This window comes from Strix uralensis, chromosome 8 (genome assembly GCF_047716275.1).
Source record: "Strix uralensis isolate ZFMK-TIS-50842 chromosome 8, bStrUra1, whole genome shotgun sequence".
In the NCBI taxonomy this organism is placed as follows: Eukaryota; Metazoa; Chordata; class Aves; order Strigiformes; family Strigidae; genus Strix; species Strix uralensis.
The window spans coordinates 10,556,558-10,573,459 of record NC_133979.1 but is presented as its reverse complement, the minus strand read 5'-3'; the positions used below and the strand labels follow the sequence as shown (position 1 = coordinate 10,573,459).

The following is a 16,902-nucleotide window of genomic DNA, read 5'->3' as shown; positions in this document are numbered from 1 at the left end:
AGATAAACGCTATCCAGCATTTTCTCTGTGGGCAGGAAGCACCTGCAACCGATGAAAAACCCCATGCATGTTCCTCTGGGGCTTGGCTTTACATAACATTCAGTCCTGGGATGCCTGGAGCTCCCTCCCTCCTTTTTTCAAAGCCTGCTGATAAAGAGTCAGGGTCCTGGGGCTGCTTTCTCCTAGGCTGGGATAAACCTCTCTGCCCAGCCCTTGAAAAGACCCCATTCTTTTGCATGACTCTGGTTTAAACAATACTGCATTAAAAAAACATAAATTCTGCCAGAGCTTTGTGACAATCCAATTGTGACATTGCTGCATTGGGAAAACACTTTTGCATTGTGGTATCCCTTTCTGGGGCATACTTGGAAACCTGCTGGGAGCAGCAGGTGCTGCCAGTCCCGGTGTCAGTGGCTGCAGGCAGCTGGAAAACCTGGCATGTCTCCCTCTGCCAAACAGGAGGACAGGGTGTGCAGGGCAGGCAGTCCAGCTGGCCATCTGACCCTGGCACGCTGCTTTATACGTGCAATACCATGAGCTGAAGCACTTCATACCTCTGCTCTGGGGAAAGCAGGACTAGGTGTCTGGAGTAGTCGGGAAGTCATGATCACTCCAGGTTTCCCCTCCATGGCATGCAGGGTGCCAGCAGCCCTGCGCTGTGGGAAGAGGCCCAGCTCCCTCCCTGCTTGCCAGAGCCTGCAGTCAGGCTCAGCTTTGACCTCAGATTGCTGGTCTTTGGTGGGGAAAACACGGGATTTTGTCCTCAGGCAGCTGAGGTCAGAGGGGAAAATCCCTTTTCCTACAGCACTCCAAGTAGGAGTCTGAATGTCTCAGACAAATCCAGTCCCCATACCTCAGTTTCCCCATTTGTAAGAGAAAGATCATGTTCTTGCACTTCCCTGGAGGGTATTGAGATAGTTATTAAAATCCACTCCAACCCCACAGACAAACACAGACCCAAAATAACAGACTTTCCGATAACAAAAAGTACTGTATTAGAACAATGATTGGAAGTGCTCCACCATCGTGGAGCTCGCCTCACTTTCCCTTTGCACTCCAAAGCCAGCAGCCAGCCCAGTCATCACCACATCCTCGTGGAGGGGAACACGAGTCCTGCAGGCGAGTCACGTCAAAGGATGACCTGTGCTGATGTTAGCTGGGATCCTGCTCCAGGCGAGCACGTGGGACTCAGACGAGCCTGTTTTTCTTCAGGATGAGTGTCTCCACCTCCTTCATGAACCGGAGGCACAGCTCTTCCTGCCACGGCAAGGCCACGCACTGCACAGCCACTGGCAGCCCCACGCTGCCGCGAAAAGCCTGTGGCACAAACAGAGGGGGAGAGGGCAGGGGAATGTCCAGGCGAAAGGATGGGGGTGCTCATGGCCCTGGGGAACCTGGCACCACTCACCTTTGCCAGGGTCCGGTCCCACCAGTCCCGAAAGTACCCCTGGTAGCCCTTCAGCTCCTCCTCATCCTCATCCGTCACCATCGTGACGGGGACCACGCCGACAGGGAAGTCCAAGGCGTTGTAGAGCATGGTGTAGCTGACTGCCACTGGGGGAGAAGAGGAGTTCACAGCGACAGCCCGTCGCAGGGAAAGCCTTTGCCCCCCTCTGCGTACGCGAGCTTCCAGCTAACGAGGCGCTTGCACTGGGAACTCAAGGGCTGTGGGATGGAAACCTGCCCCTTGGCTCCCACATGGATGGCGGGGGTTGTCCTGGGTGTACCCCATGGACTGGGGCTGCAGCTGCCCCAAGAACTGAGCTCTTCCTACCACTAGCCAGTGCCTTGGGGACGTGAGGGGAGGAGGAGGAATGCTTCTCATTGATACTGGTGGAGTGCCACTGCAGGGGCACACTGGAGGCAAAGGTCCCCGTCAGCAGTCCTACCTGAGAGCTTCCCAGGGTAGCCGATGCCGAGAGCCGGGCCCAGCATGGGACAAAGCATGACGTCCAGATTCAGCTTTTTCCACTGGGCGATGAACTGGTGGCAAAAATCCTGAGGAGGAAACACACTGGTGGTCAGTGGGGTGGATGTACTGTCCCACGGCAGCTGGCTGAGGCTCTCCTTGGGTGCTCTCCACCCTTCCCCAGGAGCAGCCATCAGGCTCCATCAGGCCTGATCCTGTTAAACACCTCTTTGCTGCGTGGCCAACAGCCCTGCCAGCGTACAAAGCACCCTCCTCCCTGCTAAAACTAGAGGTGAGGAAAGACGGGGCATGGGGGCACACGGCAACCTGGGACTCGAGCATAGGCTTTGAGGAAACCAGAACGGAAATAAAGGCAAGTCTGCTGCGGCTGATGACCTACATTTTCAAGTGTAGGAGTAAAAAACTCCGGTCTGATTCAGGATCATGAATGTGTCTACATGTCGTCCTAATCTTTAAATGTGGTGAGAACTTGCACATCCAAGTGAGATCTGTTGAGGAGTGATGTATGTTCCTACCTCACATCACCAGGGATGTGATCATTTCCTAACCTTGGTAGGTACTGAATCTGTTTCTTCCCAAACAGAAATAGACCAAAAACTATCTAACCCCAAATTGCAGTATTTTACCTCAATTTCACAATGAAGACTCCAGACTTCATCCACTGTACTGAAAAAGGAAACAAAACCAATGAAAGGCATCAAGAGGTGATGCAAAGAGTAGCTTTAGGGGCAGGGAGGGGCATCAAAAAGCAGATGGACACAGGCTAGCTCTGCTCCTGGAGCTGCAGTCAAGGGAAGAGAGGACTTTGGCAAAGCCCTGGCCTTCCTCTGAGGTCTTCTTTCTGCTTCTGCCCATGATGGAGGGCCGAAGACTAAAGGCAGATTGGTGCAGTGCTGCTTGGGCCTGACAAGTGGCCAGCCCTGTTAACTGCCACTGTGCTGAGGAAGTGGAAGCCCAGGCACATCGTTTCTCAAAGGCCAGGCTGTGTGAGGTGGACTGATCCTTTGATGTGGGGACAGATATACTGCCTTGGAGGCACAGCACAAAATACACCCTCTCTGCTACAGGATTTGAGTCCTTCCTCACCACTAACTGCCCAACACTGACATTGCAGCAAGGAAGAGCAAGCCTCCTTCCCTGTGCATTTACTTTCCTTCTGTGTTACAGAGCCCCTACTTCATAGAATGGCTGATACATTAACCAGTGCTGAAGCCAACCCTGTATTTCATTCCCACAAGCTTCATCCAGTTCCTAAGCAAGAGGCTGCGAGCCCTCGCCCCCATTCCCATCCTCAGTACTAGAACAGTTTGCCAAACCCTGCAGGGTTAAGGTGTTGACATAAACTGCTCTCAGTTTGCTCCCACCCTTGTGTTTTGTGCCTTGTATTTTTTCAGACACATGCAGCTGAAGCAGTATCCCTAATGCAGCAAACATTGCTGTTCTCCAAAAGAGAAACCCAAGTCTTCACACATTTGCTCAGGCTCAGATTTACTCACTTTGCTCTCATACTTCCTATGATACCTGAAAATCGAGGGACCTGAGAAGGAGAAAGTAAAAAAAAAAAAATTACATTAATCCCAGTCCTGTGCTCTGAGACAAATACAAGCTGTTGACTCAGTGCTCAGGCAGGACTGGTGGATTTTCCCCAATGTGGGGAGAGGAGGAACAGAAATAGCATCACTCCAGTTCAGAGATGTGTCTAAGCACAGACAGGAAGCAATGTCTAGAGACTTCTCTATGATAAAGCCTTATAGCAATGGGAGACAAGTTATTCACCACCTACTGCTTAACTCCATCTATGCTAGAAAGAAATGGACCTTACGAAGGGTTTGGCAATCCAGGAGAGGACAGTTTTTAGCCAGTTTGGTGACTTCGCCAAACGGAGAAACAGTCCCACGCTACCTTTCTCCAGCTCCCCTTTGCTGAAAGAGAAAAGGGTGTTCAGCTGAGCAGTGTTAGGAAGCAATCACAGTATATCAACTTTCACAAGGCCAATCCCTCTGAACAGCATATCTAAGTGACTAGAAGAGGTTTCCTCCATTCCTCTGGGCTCCTCTGATTCTCACAGTTATTTACAGGATATCAGCACCAGTTTCCTTTCATCTGTCAAGGCTGGTAACAATCCTAAAGAGACCCAAGGTTCAGCTGAATCGCTCGATGGTAAGCTCCCCAGTAAATCCCAGTGCATATCAGCCACTATCTACACCCAGTAGATCTGCTACCTGTACCCAGATGCTAGCCTGACCCTAGGGAGGATTTTCATAGAGAGGCATTGATCACACCAAACCATTCCAGGCTACACTTACAATTTCCTGAGGAAGGAGGCACCCCCATCTGCAAACAGTCCCCTGACACATAAATTAAAGATCACGTAGTCCACGTTCATGAGCTCGAAGGGCACCAGCTGGAAGGACAACGGGAGAGGAGTCAGTGGCACAAAGACAAGCAAGCTGTGTGGGAGAAGACATCAAGGGCTCACAGTGGGCCAAGCTGGGCTGAGGATTTCCTGACAAGCCCTCAGGAAAGCCTCCAGCATCTGAGGCCACCAAGTTCTCCTCATCCCACTCATTCTTCCCTGAAAACAGTCTTCCCTTTGAGCAACAACTGATGAGCCAAAAGAAACAGGATGGGCTTGGCCCCCTGATGTCCAAGCAGCCCAAAGGCACGAAGGTCCCTCCAAAACTAGCAGTGGGGGACAGACAGCATGTGTCTGTGCTCCCTACTTCACTCCTGATCCTTGTGCGACGGTAAGGGGATGGCATGCAGCCACGACCATGACTCACGCACAGGAGATGACTTGCTGAGATGGCAGAGATGAGGAAGGAGACAACCTCTGCTCAGGACCGCAGAAACCTGAGACCCTAGAAACGGGTCTAGGTCAATATAGGACTGCTTGAGTATAAAAACCTGCCATGTGCAACTGCCCTTTTATTTTCTCCTTAGGGCCTTATTTCCAGATACAAAAACAGGAGGTGGCTTTCCATGCAACATGCAGTAGATCTGTGCAACTGCCTTCTAAAGGATATGATGCAGAAGAGGGGAAATTGGCTTGAGAATAGACTAAACAAGTACTTGGACAACAGCTAGTCACAGCCACTGAAGAGAGGTGGTCCATCAGGCTCAGTAAACACGCTGAGCTGACAGTAATCACACACCACCGGGACTGTAAGCTCCCTGCAGGCACTCCTTCGGGAACCGGTCTGTATAGCACCTGGCACAATGTGGATCCCAGCCAGGGTGTGAGTAAATGCACCCACACTACAGACAAGACATACAGCAGCGTGTCTACTCCCCAGCATGCCTTATGGATCGGGGTGGGCTCCCTTTTGTGTTCACCAGCACCTAAAGAGCACTGAGATCCTACTGAGAGGAGAAACCAAGTTGCAATATAAAGAATTTCCCTTTTCCAGAAGCAGCTATTTACTTTCAAAGCTGTGGGAAACTGAGGGGATTCCAGGCCCTCTTTCCTTGCCACATTTGCTTGATGTTCACCCATGAGTCCCAAAGACACGGTAGGAAGAATAGATGCATCATGACTACTGGGTTTATACAACATCCTACCGTGTGACCAGCATCCTCCAACAACTGCTTTGTCTCCCGAACGGCACGTCTCATGGCAGGGCTTGGCATGGTGAAGAAATCTGTTTCATAGTAGCCTATGCGGAGGGGCTGCATGCTGGAATACACCTGCAGAGCAAGGGAGAGCGCCAGCTGGAACGATGTCAGCGACGTCATGAGCCAACAGTACACCCATGCCGCAGGGTGAATCTGGAAAGCAGCACTTCTCTCACCCATGTGCCCACCCACAGGTCCCGGACGGCTCCCATGAGTCACTGGTGTTTTCAGCCTGAGCAATGGCAGCTCTTCTCAGAGACCTTTGCCCACTTTGAGACCCTTTACCTCCTCATTGAAGGGAAGGGGGGGCACTGTGCTGTCCAGGCTGAACATGTCCTCGCACAGGAGCGCCCGCATGCACAGCGCCAGGCTCTCCACGTCTTTTGCCATTGGCCCCACTGCTGCGACCACTGGAAGAGACCACAAGAGAGCATTCGTGGCTGGGGGTCTTTCAAGGGCATGTCCTGCAAAAGCAGGACCTTTTTGGCATCATTTTGACTTAGTCTAGTGTTGGCAACAGTTCCTCCTTGAGAACTGGGCTGGGGATGCCTACAGGTGTTTTCCCACCAGCAGGCCCATCATTATGGACCCAGAGTTGTTATCCATCTATACGTGCCCTGATGTCTTCATTTCATGATTTACAAAAATTAAACAATAAGATTTGTCAATCATGACACAAGGACAGCATAAGACACCCCCTTCGACTGCTAATCCCACCTCCCATCAAGCAGTGGCAGACAACGCAGCAACCTGGGGGTTACAGAGTGTATTGAGGCTTATGCATTACACAGATTTCTCCTCTCGGCTCATGCATATTCCAGTTTCTCAGCAATCATGGTATGGGGGTGGCTCTCTGAAAGAGTCCCTGAAAGGGAACCTGCTTCTCTCTCTGAACTTGTTGGAGAAGGTTCCCCATAGCCAGCTGAGGGTCCTTCTCACCCCTGCCCTACTGCCCTCCCTGAGGGACAACCATCAATTCCTACCTGCCTTCTGCCCAAGGACACCAGAAATTATTCCTTTTTTACTGCGAAGAAAAGAGACACACAAAATACAGCAGCTGAGTAGTTTTCACTGAAGGGAAAGGCTTTAAGCAGTAGCAAATGGTAATGAAAACACTGCCCTCCCTTTGCATATGCAGAGGTTGGCAGAAGGAAGGGCCACGGGGAAGCCCAAGAGACCCAACCTGGGCCAGAACGATTTATGCCCTGTCAGTCAGAAGCAGCCACCCCCTTAGCATGCAGATGGAGAGGTTTCGCCATCTGTTCTGGGGAACCCAATACTTCCCTCCATACAGGCCCCAGAAAATGTCCGGGCAGGAAGGGGAAATGAGCCCTTCCCAGTTCCTCCCAAGTTTCCCCTGTCCACAGAGTAGGAGCATCCCAGCATAACGGTTGGTAGGGTGGTTGGTGGGTCTCACCCAGAGACATCCCTGCATTACTCGCAGTACCTGAGTCTGTTCCCGGTGGGTTTGAGAGTACAGATTCCACAGAAGGCAGCAGGGAAACGCAGGCTCCCTCCTACATCCGTCCCAAAGCCCAAGATGGACCCACCTCCTCCTACAAGTGCCCCTTCTCCACCAGAGGAGCCTCCGGGGCTTCTGGTGTAGAGCAGAGGGTTGAATGTCTGACCAAAGATTAAGTTCTTGCAGTCATAGCTAAAGAGAGAGAGATTGCAAATGAGAGGAATGTAGATATCTGCTGATGTGGACCCCAGACACTACAAAAAGACCTTCAGGAGGTAATTAGGTAATTCACTAGTTGTTACGTTGACATCACTCAGTCTGAGGGAGCCTTCCAAAGCTCCCATGAAGACCACCAGCCTTTTCATGGTGGTCCCAGAACCTGGATTCACTGTCAGCTAATTCCAGTGTCGTCAAGCTTGCCCCACACAGACCCTCCAGCAGCACAGATACATCAAGCCTCCTGGAAAGCCTCCCTGTTCAGGTGGTCCCCGAGTGCCACAGGACATCCAAGGCTGCCCACCTGGAGCAGGTCCAGGCCCCTCCACCCTGGGGGGGCAATGCTGAGCCCCTGCTTGGGAACAGGCCAAATGACAACCGCAGCAATACTCAAACACTGGACTCCCCCAGGAACTGCTGTAAAGTCTGATAATCACTGAGGCAAGCTCTTTGTGTGGTTTTTTTCTAAACATGGTCAGTTACTGTTGTGTCACTTTAAGGAAGGCATTTCATACGGCTTGGGCAAGAGTCATCCACAGAGGAGCTTTGCCAGAGTTCACTTGGCAGGACACACGGACACTGGCAGGGTGGCTGTCCAGACCTGACCTCACCCCGTATCAGTGATGTCAAGAGTGGTCTTGCCAGATACAGCAGGAGGTCTGGGCAGAGGATAATTTAAGGTTGTTAGATTAACTAGCTAACCAGCTTCCCCTTCCATTAATATGTGTTTGCACTGTATAGTTAACAGGACCATCTCTGAGGGGTTAATTAAAAAAAAAGAAAAAAAAAGTGATTTAAAACACCCAGCACAGGAGAGAAGGGCAGCAATTTCTCTCCTCTTCTCCTCCTCTTTTGCTTCTTTATTTCATTCGGAACTAGAATTCATTTTCATCCTTAGTGTAAATGTGTTTACTTTTTTAAGTAAAACTTAAAGACACTAAGAATGGGGACCAGGTGTTATGGAAAAAGAAGTGGAAAATGAGAATTAGACTTGATAGAAACCCTCACATGAGATGAGGGAGGAAGGACCGCTGCCACACTGACGGAATAGTGTCCACCTACCTGATGAGGGACTGGGGAACGTTGGTTTTGACAAATGGAATTGCCCCCTGTCTCTTGAGCACCTGCACCACCACGCTGTCCTCTGCTGCAGGTTTATTGAGGTTTTTTATAAACCCTAACGTGGAATCATGACCCTGGAAACACAGGACAAGGAGGTTTCCAAATGGAGGATTGCAATTCACCCTGCCCCCATATTTTTTTCTATATATATAAGCACATGCATGCACCTCCAACAACCCATCCATCATGCACATGTTGCATAGTGTATTGGTAGTAAACCTGATCAGCCTCCTCCATTGGCTCATCTGGAAGATGGGCAGCAAACCCCATCACCTGCCAAGGCAGGCCATTCCACATCAGCTATGACAAAGTGAAGACAGATGCTGAGGTCAAACCTCCCCCCTGCCAGCAAACTTCAAACCACAAGGATTTCAGGATACAAGCGGTATCGTGCTGGTGGTACCTCGCAATCGATGGAGTCTTTGATGCTGACAGGCACCCCATAGAGCAAACCCAGCTTCCCTGTCAGCTTCGCCTTCCGGAGCTGGGTCTCGCTTTCCTGCAGATACTCCGTGATGCAGTTGGTTTCTGTGGCGATTTGGAGGGCCTTGGGGAAAGCAGGCAAAGCCCGTGGGTGAGATACAGCTCACAGCGCTGCACAACAGCCTTCTGTTTTGCAAAGGACCCCTGCCTCTTCCCCCTTTTCCACCTCCCCATCTGGGCAGTTGGTATCACGGCAGCCTTTTCTGTTCCTTTTCAAGATATTTTCAAGCCAAACTCTAAAACGTTGTCTGGACACAGTGGGCCATAGCACCAGCTGGTGCATGATGAAGACAGGTACTCAGCCCAGCAGAATACCAAAGGCTATTCTCTTGATTGAGCTTCTGGGGTGGCATAAAAAGATGTCCCCAAAGTGGGAACCCAGGAGGTGATCAAGGTGTTATGGCAGACGTAGAGAATGAAAGTGGACACCAAGTCTTTGAGGTTTACCAACACATCTGGAGATGGAGGGGAGACAACAGCAGTACTCTGCAACTTCCCCATAGCTATACCTGCCCCTGGGAATGTATGGGCTCCTCTAGGAAGGTATAGGCTCTCCAGATGCTGAGCTTGCTGCTCCCTTTTGCTCCAAACCAAGCTGAGAAACATGGCAGCCAGATGCCCAGCTCTCCCTTCACTCACAGAAAAGTGCAGATGGGCCCAGCACTAACCAGCGAGCAGTGACAGCTCAGCAGCATTTGAACCAGGCTTGAACCAGCGTTTGAACCTTGTGCTGGGCTTCTCCCAAAAAAAAGCCAGCCCCACTCTGGGTGAGATGCTGCCCCACCGCCCTTGCTCCTTACCTTGCCCACGTAGGCATAGAAGACATGCTCTGGAGGGAGGGACCCATCTCGGAGTTTCTTGGAGAGCTCCGGCAAAGGCAGAGAGAGGATGGAGATCATGTTCACAGAAGGATGCTATGGAAAAGGTTGAGCATGCAGTGACACACCTTCACCTCAGCTGGTGGGCTCCTCCTCTCCCCTTGCTGCCCACTGTAACCCATCCAAAAAATATCTGCCATTTAGTGACCAAATGCAGTACCTGTCTCAAGACCACAATCCTGCTCCTACCCGATACCAGTAAGCACGTCATGAAGTCTGCAGGGCCAGTAGTAACCCAGGCTTTCTAAAACCTTGTCTTCCTGATCAGATCAGTCTCACCAAGCACCTGTTATTTAAGAGAAAGACTTTCGTGCAGTCTTGTTCAGACAGGTCTTGGCCAGGCCTGAGGTAACTGCTCGGTGCAACGTCCTCCACTGAATTACAATGGGAACTGGCGGCATGGTTATAGACATTGCTCCAGCAAGAAATGAAAGCGGACCTGGTGCCAGCTCTTCTCCTGGCATCACCAAGATATCCTACAGGGAAGCGCACAAACCAGGGAGCCCCTCAGCTGACAGCAGACAGCTCATTTTTGGGCCAGCAGAGATTTCCTCGCCACCTACTTGTCCTGGTTTTGGCTGGGACAGAGTTAATATTCTTCCTAGTAGCAGGTACACTGCTGTGTTTTGGATTTAGTGTGAGAATAATGTTGATAACACTCTGGTGCTTTAGTTGTTGCTAAGTAGCGCTTATCCTAAGTTAAGGATTTTTCAGTTTCCCATGCTCTGCCAGAGAGCAGGTGCACCAGAAGCTGGGAGGGAGCATGGCCAGGACAGCAGACCTGAATGAGCCATTCCATACCACAGACACATGCTCAGTGTATAAACTGGGGGGAGTTGGCTGGGAGGGGCAGATCGCTGCTTGGACATCGGCCAGCGGGTGGTGGGCAAGTGCATTGTGCATCAGTTGTCTTGGGTTTTATTCTTTTTGTTATATTCCTTTTCATTATTACATTTTATTTTAGTTATTAAACTGTTCTATTGCAACCCATGAGTTTTACTTTTTCCCAACTCTCCTCCCTATCCCACTGGGAGGGAGGAGGTACGAGCAAGTGCCTGCGTGCCGCTTAATTGTGCAGCCTGGGGTTAAACCACGACACCACTAAATACCGGGGGGGGGGAAGCATCCAACCTCACCCCCCCAAGCTGAACCTGTGGACTCTGAACCCGAGCGAGTCCCCTGGGGGCAGCCCGGCGGGCGGCAGCGGGCCCCGGCGCGGTGCAGGCGGATGTCGGGGCGCCGCGCCCCGTCCCTGCGGGCAGCGCGGCTGCACTTTGGCCTCCGCCGCTCGCCTTCTCCTCCCCGGCAGCCGGGCTGAGCGTCCTGCCATGGCGGAAGAGGCCGGGAAGCCTTCAGCCCAGGGGCAGGGATTTCCCCCTCCTCACTGCCGGCTGCCGGCGCCTGCGCCGCTGCCCGTTATCCCCCGCTGCACCGGCTGCCCCAGGAAGCGCTTCCTCCCCGCGGCTGCTACAGGGGGGATCGCGGCGGTGCCGGGGGTGGGGTGTGTATGCACACGTAGGTTTAGAAAGGAAAAAAATGCACCTAAATCCCCGCAGGTCCATATTAGGAGCCGGCATGCCGGCGGGCCAGCCCTGCAACAGCAGCCCAGCGGCTGCCCCTTGCAGGCAGACACCGCCTGCCCGCAGGCAGGGCTGCCAGACCGCTGTCCCCGGGGGGACGCCCAGGGGAAAGGGCCAGGGTGCGGAGCCAGGGCCGGGCGGAGGCGGCTTGTCCGTCCGCAGCCTGCCCTCCCCGGGAGGGGAGGGAGGGAAGGGGAGGGGGGGGGAAGGCGTCTTATTGCACCCACCTGCTCCCGAAAGGACCGCACGGCCATCTCCATCTGCACCAAGCTCCGCTCCTGCCTCTGCCGAGCCTCCTTCACCTTCCTCCAGAGCCCGCTCCGCCGCCGCCATCGCAGCAGCAGCAGCAGGAGGCCGGCGGCCGAGCCGCAGAGCAGCGCGGGCAGCGGGACCCGCATGGCGGGGCTGCTGTCGGCCCGGCGCCCCGCTCCTCCCGGCCCCCCCGCCGCGCCTCGCCGGGTCCAAGGGCACCCGCCGGCCGGTGGGGAGGTGGGGAAGAGGGAGGCAAAACCTGGGCAGGATTCCCGGGCGGGAGAGGGTTGAGCTGGCTGGAAAAAGGATTTTTCACCCGTGTGCTGATTTGCGAGCAGCAGCGCGGGTAGGGAGGAGGAGATTTGGGAGCAGGAAAAGCTGCTGGATGGAAACTCACCCCTCCCTGTGCTGGGTGGTCTCTCTGATGAGGTTTATTTATTTTGCCGTTCCCCAAGCGAGGCTTTGATCTCCTTGTAATTTTTCAGCCTCTCTGGGGACAGTCTTGGCTAGGAGCATCAAAGAAGCCGGGGGGGAGTCCCAAAGATACCTGGCTCCTTTGCATTTCCTGAAGCCAAGCAGCTGCGTGGGAAAAAGAAACAATAAATGTACCAGCGTGCGCCCAGTGGAGTCCACTTCATCACTGGTGGAGCATGGGTGTGCCCGTACTTCACTAAGTGCTGCGGCTTCCAGCATAGAAATCCGGCATCCCTGCTCAGGCAGGAGAGCGCTCGCGGGGGCCTTGCCCTCAGTTCTGAGGGAAACTCGAAAATAATTGCTTTGTCACCAGCCCCACATGGGGTCTGTCCTTAAAAAACCTTCACTGCTTGCAAATATTCATCAGCAAATATTTCAAGCTATCCAGTTTAGATGCTGCCCATAAGATTGTGGAAAAGCTGTCGGGAAGGGTTTGGGATGTCTTCTCTCTCCCCCTGCCTCCCAGCAGGATGAGCTGTGCCTAAGCCACACCCGGGGCAGATGCTGAGCTATAAAATGTGACGCAGTTAAATGTCTCCAGACCTGATTTTCCTGGCCTTATTGCTCAGACCACAGGTTTACTTCAACCTTCAGGCTATTTGGGCTACTCTGGCATCGCTGGAGCACCGATGCTGGCACCCCGTGAGGGAAATGCTGCGCTGTACACAGCATCCTGGGGCTCTTTGCTGAAGGGCGTTGATGCCTTGGGTGTTGAAGCCCTCACTGAACTTGTGGCCTACGGCTTCTTGCTCTGTATTTAAGGATGAGCAGCTCCCTGTTATTGGGTCAAGGAAATTACATGCAGGAACAGCTTTTATTCCCACTTTTTTTTCTTATTTTTTCTTCCCCCCCCCCCCCCCCCCTTCAGACTGTGGGGCTCAGAGGATTATACAGCAATGCGAGTTTCCATGGGCACTGCAGTCCCATGCGTGCAGACTACCTGGGGCACAGGAAACTGCAAGGGGAGTGGGGTTGGTGGGGGTACCCTTGCAGTGAGCCAGGAGGATGGGATCAGCTCACAGTTGGTGGGAGCAGATGCTGTGATCCCTATCTCCTCCTTCCTTCTTTCTCATGCTGGAGGCTTCATGTTCTCCTCAGCTGAACCTACCTCACCCCATGGCAGCACAATGCCAAAACAGGGCTGTTCCCCTGCAGGCTGTAAAACCAGGTGCACCTGAAGTCTTTTAACAAGAGAACAAGAAAGGTGGTGAATTTTAGAGAAACAGAAGTTAAAAAATAGTTCTGGTGGAAGACAAAATTACTTCTGCAACCCCTCTTCCTCCTAGTTTAAACCCTGATTAAAATCTCTCATGCAGAAACAATTTTCAACTTCTGCAGCTCAGCTTGTCAAAGTGAAGAATACAAAATGTGAGCTTTATGCCTGGAGCACCTGTGCTTCCAGAAGCTGCTGCCAGAGACCTCCCTTCTTCCCTCTTCCAGGCAAGCATATGGGGGTGAATAAATGGGGTTGAGGCATCAGGCAGGACAGTGGCAAGGTTTGGATCTCTGCTGGGGCCAGCCAGCTCCAGGAGGTTAACCCAGAGCATGGGAAACCCCAAAATGCAGTGAGTCTCTGCTGTGACCTAGCTGCCAGCAGAGGTGGGACAGGGCAGAGGACCGGGGGGGTCCAATATAGGTAGGTGGTGACTGGGGACACCCTGTCCAGGAAGATGTGCCTGGGACCATCTAAGAGAGGTAAAATGGGTCTGGCCTGGCTCCCCATGGGCTGGGGTGGGGGCTCAACTGCTGGCTTGTGGGGTGACTCATGCCCTGACGTCCCTTTGGGACACTGGTGTGTCCTTGCCAGATGAGCAAGTGCAGCTTTTCTGCTGTTATGTCCATAGGGTTGCTCATACACTGCAGCAAAGAGGATTGGAATCTTGGACTGCTAGAAAGAAGGATGGATCCTGACCCTGCACCTCCTCCACTGCCCGGCAAGGCTGGAGCCTGCAGCTAAGGGAGGGCAAAAGGATCAGCTGGATTGGTGAAGGTTTCCTTCCCCACTGCCCACACACCTCCCTGTGTCCACAGAGCTGTGACTGGGTGGGTACTACCACACCCCAGAGCTGCTGTAACCCTGTGGTTACTAAAGGAGGGGCAGAAAGGTGACATCTTCTAACCGTGACACATCACACATGATCAGCTGAACCGGCTCAGGCTGAACTCCCAACTAGCTCCCATTCATCTGACACCAGTATGGCAAACACACAGCAATGTTTTCCTTAATCCTGTCTCCTGGCATCTGGAGAGTTGTGGCTTCTCAAGCCAAAGGTTAAGTTTCAGTGACTAATAGCTGTGTGCTCCTACAGATATTTCTGGTGTGATGCAATCCGATTCTGACACTCACAGTGTCCTGCAGCAGGGAGAGCCACAGTTTATCCACAAGCTACAGGAAAGCGACATCTCCTGTTTGCCGCCCTCAGCTGATTTCATTTTCTGTCCCTTATTTCAGAAGTGACAATTAGAAATTGTTTGCTGTTCACCTGGGAATTTATACACTTCTGTTCTTCCATTTCACCCTACTGCTTTTAGACTGTTTCCCAGAGGTTAACAACTTGCTCCTGCCACCAGCTGCCAGTCGCCTCCATCCTGGGGTCTGGCCCCCTGGAAGAAGATCCAAGCTTCATTTACAACAGTCAACAGTCCCTCTTGTGTCATTTCTCCTCTCCTTGTAGGCTTCTGACTCTGGAGTGGAATTCTTCAACATGATCTGCAAGAAAGTGAAGCAGCTCCTCCCAGAGCTGAAGTTTAACCCCTGCAAGAAGGTTGTCCAGCAGCTCAGGCGAGAGGTCGTGTCACATGGAAGCGATTCTCTTTGCCCCTGCAAGAAAATTGCACATTTCAACCAAGTTGTTCACTCGGTGACACCTTTGTTTTTCACTTTGTAGTCCCCTCTGCCTGTAGGAGATGCTTGTCCTCCTCACTGATTGTGCTCCAGAGCTCTGCCGGTGGGAGGGCTGGTTGCTCCCAAATCTGCTTCAAGCTGGAATATCTGAGTTAGTGTGAGCAGATTGAACACATAGTTTGTGCCAGCTTTGTGGACTCTGTTCTGAAGCAGATTAGGGAGTGCTCACGTATTTTCTCCACCAACAGAGCAGAGGAGGAGCTGACCTGGAAGAGGGCCATGACTTGCATGTGCAACTTGCATGAACTCTTTTGCTCCTTGTGTACCTGGCAGCTGTTGTGTGCTGGAGAGTAAGAAAAAGATGAAGAGATCATAGCAGTGGGGTCCCTAGGATGGGAGGACCATTTGGGAGATCCCTAAAATTCTTGAAGACACCTTAAGCAAATAGTTTCAGGCTCTGGAAACCTCCTTTCTATACAGATGAGGGAGTGGGGACTTATTCCTAGTAGTGCCTGTGTTACAGCAACCTAAGTCCAAACAGCTTTCCATTGCGTGTGAACATTAAAAAATAAGAAAGAAAAAGAGAGAAAGAAAATATAAGTGCCTAAAATTACTCCTGTAGTTGTTTTTTACACAGCTGAATGAAGATAATTGTATTGGCAATTGTGAATGATTACAGTATTATCTGCCATCAAAAAAGTTATTTTTTTGAACACTAAAGGAATTAATGATACATAAAACTGTGCTTAGATTGAGTGCATTCATCAGCAGAAATGCCTCATGCTGGCACTGCTACACTGTAATTACTCCAGCCTCAGAGAAAGAGAGCAGGAGATAGGGGACTATTGTGGATAGTGCCAAAGATTTACATACATTTACACGCTGAGCAGCTCTGGTGCTTGGAGAGGGGCGAGCAGAGCCAGGGCAGAAAATCTGGTGAGGGGGAGACCAGTTTCACTCCTTCTTTTTCTTTACTGTGCATTACAGAGTGAAGAATGGGGGATCATCTCTGTGTTTAAAACTTTACAGGCTGAAGCCAGTATGGAGAAGATGGTCAATAGCAAGGGATGAGCCCAGGCTTTATAGGATGCTGCCTCATGGTGTGCTGAATCGATAAAACCAATCCTGGGGTCACAGACCTTGGGAAACCAATGGTGGTGGTGACAATGGCAGAGGTGGTGTCCTCAAGGGACATCTGCTGTTGCCCTGTGCTTCGAGCGAGCCTGTTGTGCTGCCACATCCCTGGGGGTGGGAGTATGGTACGTCTCAGCAGGGATGGGGTGAGGAAATCTAGAAGAAATGCTCCCTGGCTTGCTCTGCACCATGTGGCCCTTTGGCAAGGAGACAAAATATTGGGGGGGCGGGGGGTGGGATGTCTGTAGACTGGGACATCGCAGGAAAGGCTGTTGCAGGGGTTGTGAGCAAGCTGTGCAGAGCAGAATAATGCTTACCACGATGCAAAGAATTTGGAGGGGCTTTTAAAAAAGGATGGTGGGTTTCAGCCTCTTTATGGAGCTCACAGTGACGGACCCATGCTCTGCTCAAGCAGGGAATCTTAAAATCTTTCACGATCTCCATCTCCTTGTGCACAGCTGCCTTCTGAGCTGTATCTTGAGCTAAATTAATGAAGACAGAGAAGCACAGACCATTTCCAGCCCATGGGGGAACATCGAGCCGGGCAAGATGTGCATCTCTCGCTGTTCCTAGAAGACATCGCTGCTGGATGCGCTTGGCCTTGCGAGTGTGAGCCACCAGAGAGCAGGATTGAGCTGCTGTCCTGACAGAAATCTCACACTCCGAGGCTTTTGCCCTCTTAAAACTCTGCACTGTATACTCTGAACTTGCAAGGAGTGTTGGACGAAGCAGAAAGCGCTTTTCCGTGTCTTTGGGTGAGCCCGAGTTTTTGTTGAGAGCAGTGATTTGATTTCAGACGGTTTTAAGTGCTTTTATAAAATGATGGAAGTTTTGCTATTGGTCCATCTGGGCTGGGTTGGTTTTGCTAAGGAGGACGTCCCAGCAGGGCTTGATCCTTCAGACTGTCAGTG

General features: G+C 51.9%; 1 protein-coding gene across 1 annotated transcript; it reads right to left on the bottom strand.

Annotated features, from left to right (window-relative positions):
• Positions 1–971: 971 nt before the first annotated feature.
• Positions 972–11,808, bottom strand: LOC141946410 (fatty-acid amide hydrolase 1-like). The gene is made up of 15 exons (XM_074876131.1): positions 11,514–11,808; positions 9,629–9,742; positions 8,749–8,892; positions 8,286–8,419; positions 6,993–7,199; positions 6,529–6,569; positions 5,831–5,955; positions 5,492–5,617; positions 4,237–4,334; positions 3,753–3,852; positions 3,427–3,467; positions 2,557–2,596; positions 1,890–1,998; positions 1,409–1,554; positions 972–1,317 (listed from the first exon to the last, which is right to left on the bottom strand). Exons 1-15 carry the CDS (start codon positions 11,682–11,684, stop codon positions 1,189–1,191), a joined length of 1,725 nt encoding a protein of 574 aa, XP_074732232.1. The 5' UTR covers positions 11,685–11,808; the 3' UTR covers positions 972–1,188.
• Between the last annotated feature and the right edge of the window lie 5,094 nt (positions 11,809–16,902).

Bases quoted from the DNA above. Each gene is read 5' to 3' on its own strand.
- LOC141946410 (XM_074876131.1), bottom strand. From the start codon at position 11,684: ATGCGGGTCCCGCTGCCCGCGCTGCTCTGCGGCTCGGCCGCCGGCCTC. The intron at 9,743-11,513 runs GTGGGTGCAATA...CCTTTTCCATAG, and splicing joins TGCGGTCCTTTCGGGAGCAG to CATCCTTCTGTGAACATGAT. The intron at 8,893-9,628 runs GTAAGGAGCAAG...GCTTTCCCCAAG, and splicing joins TCTATGCCTACGTGGGCAAG to GCCCTCCAAATCGCCACAGA.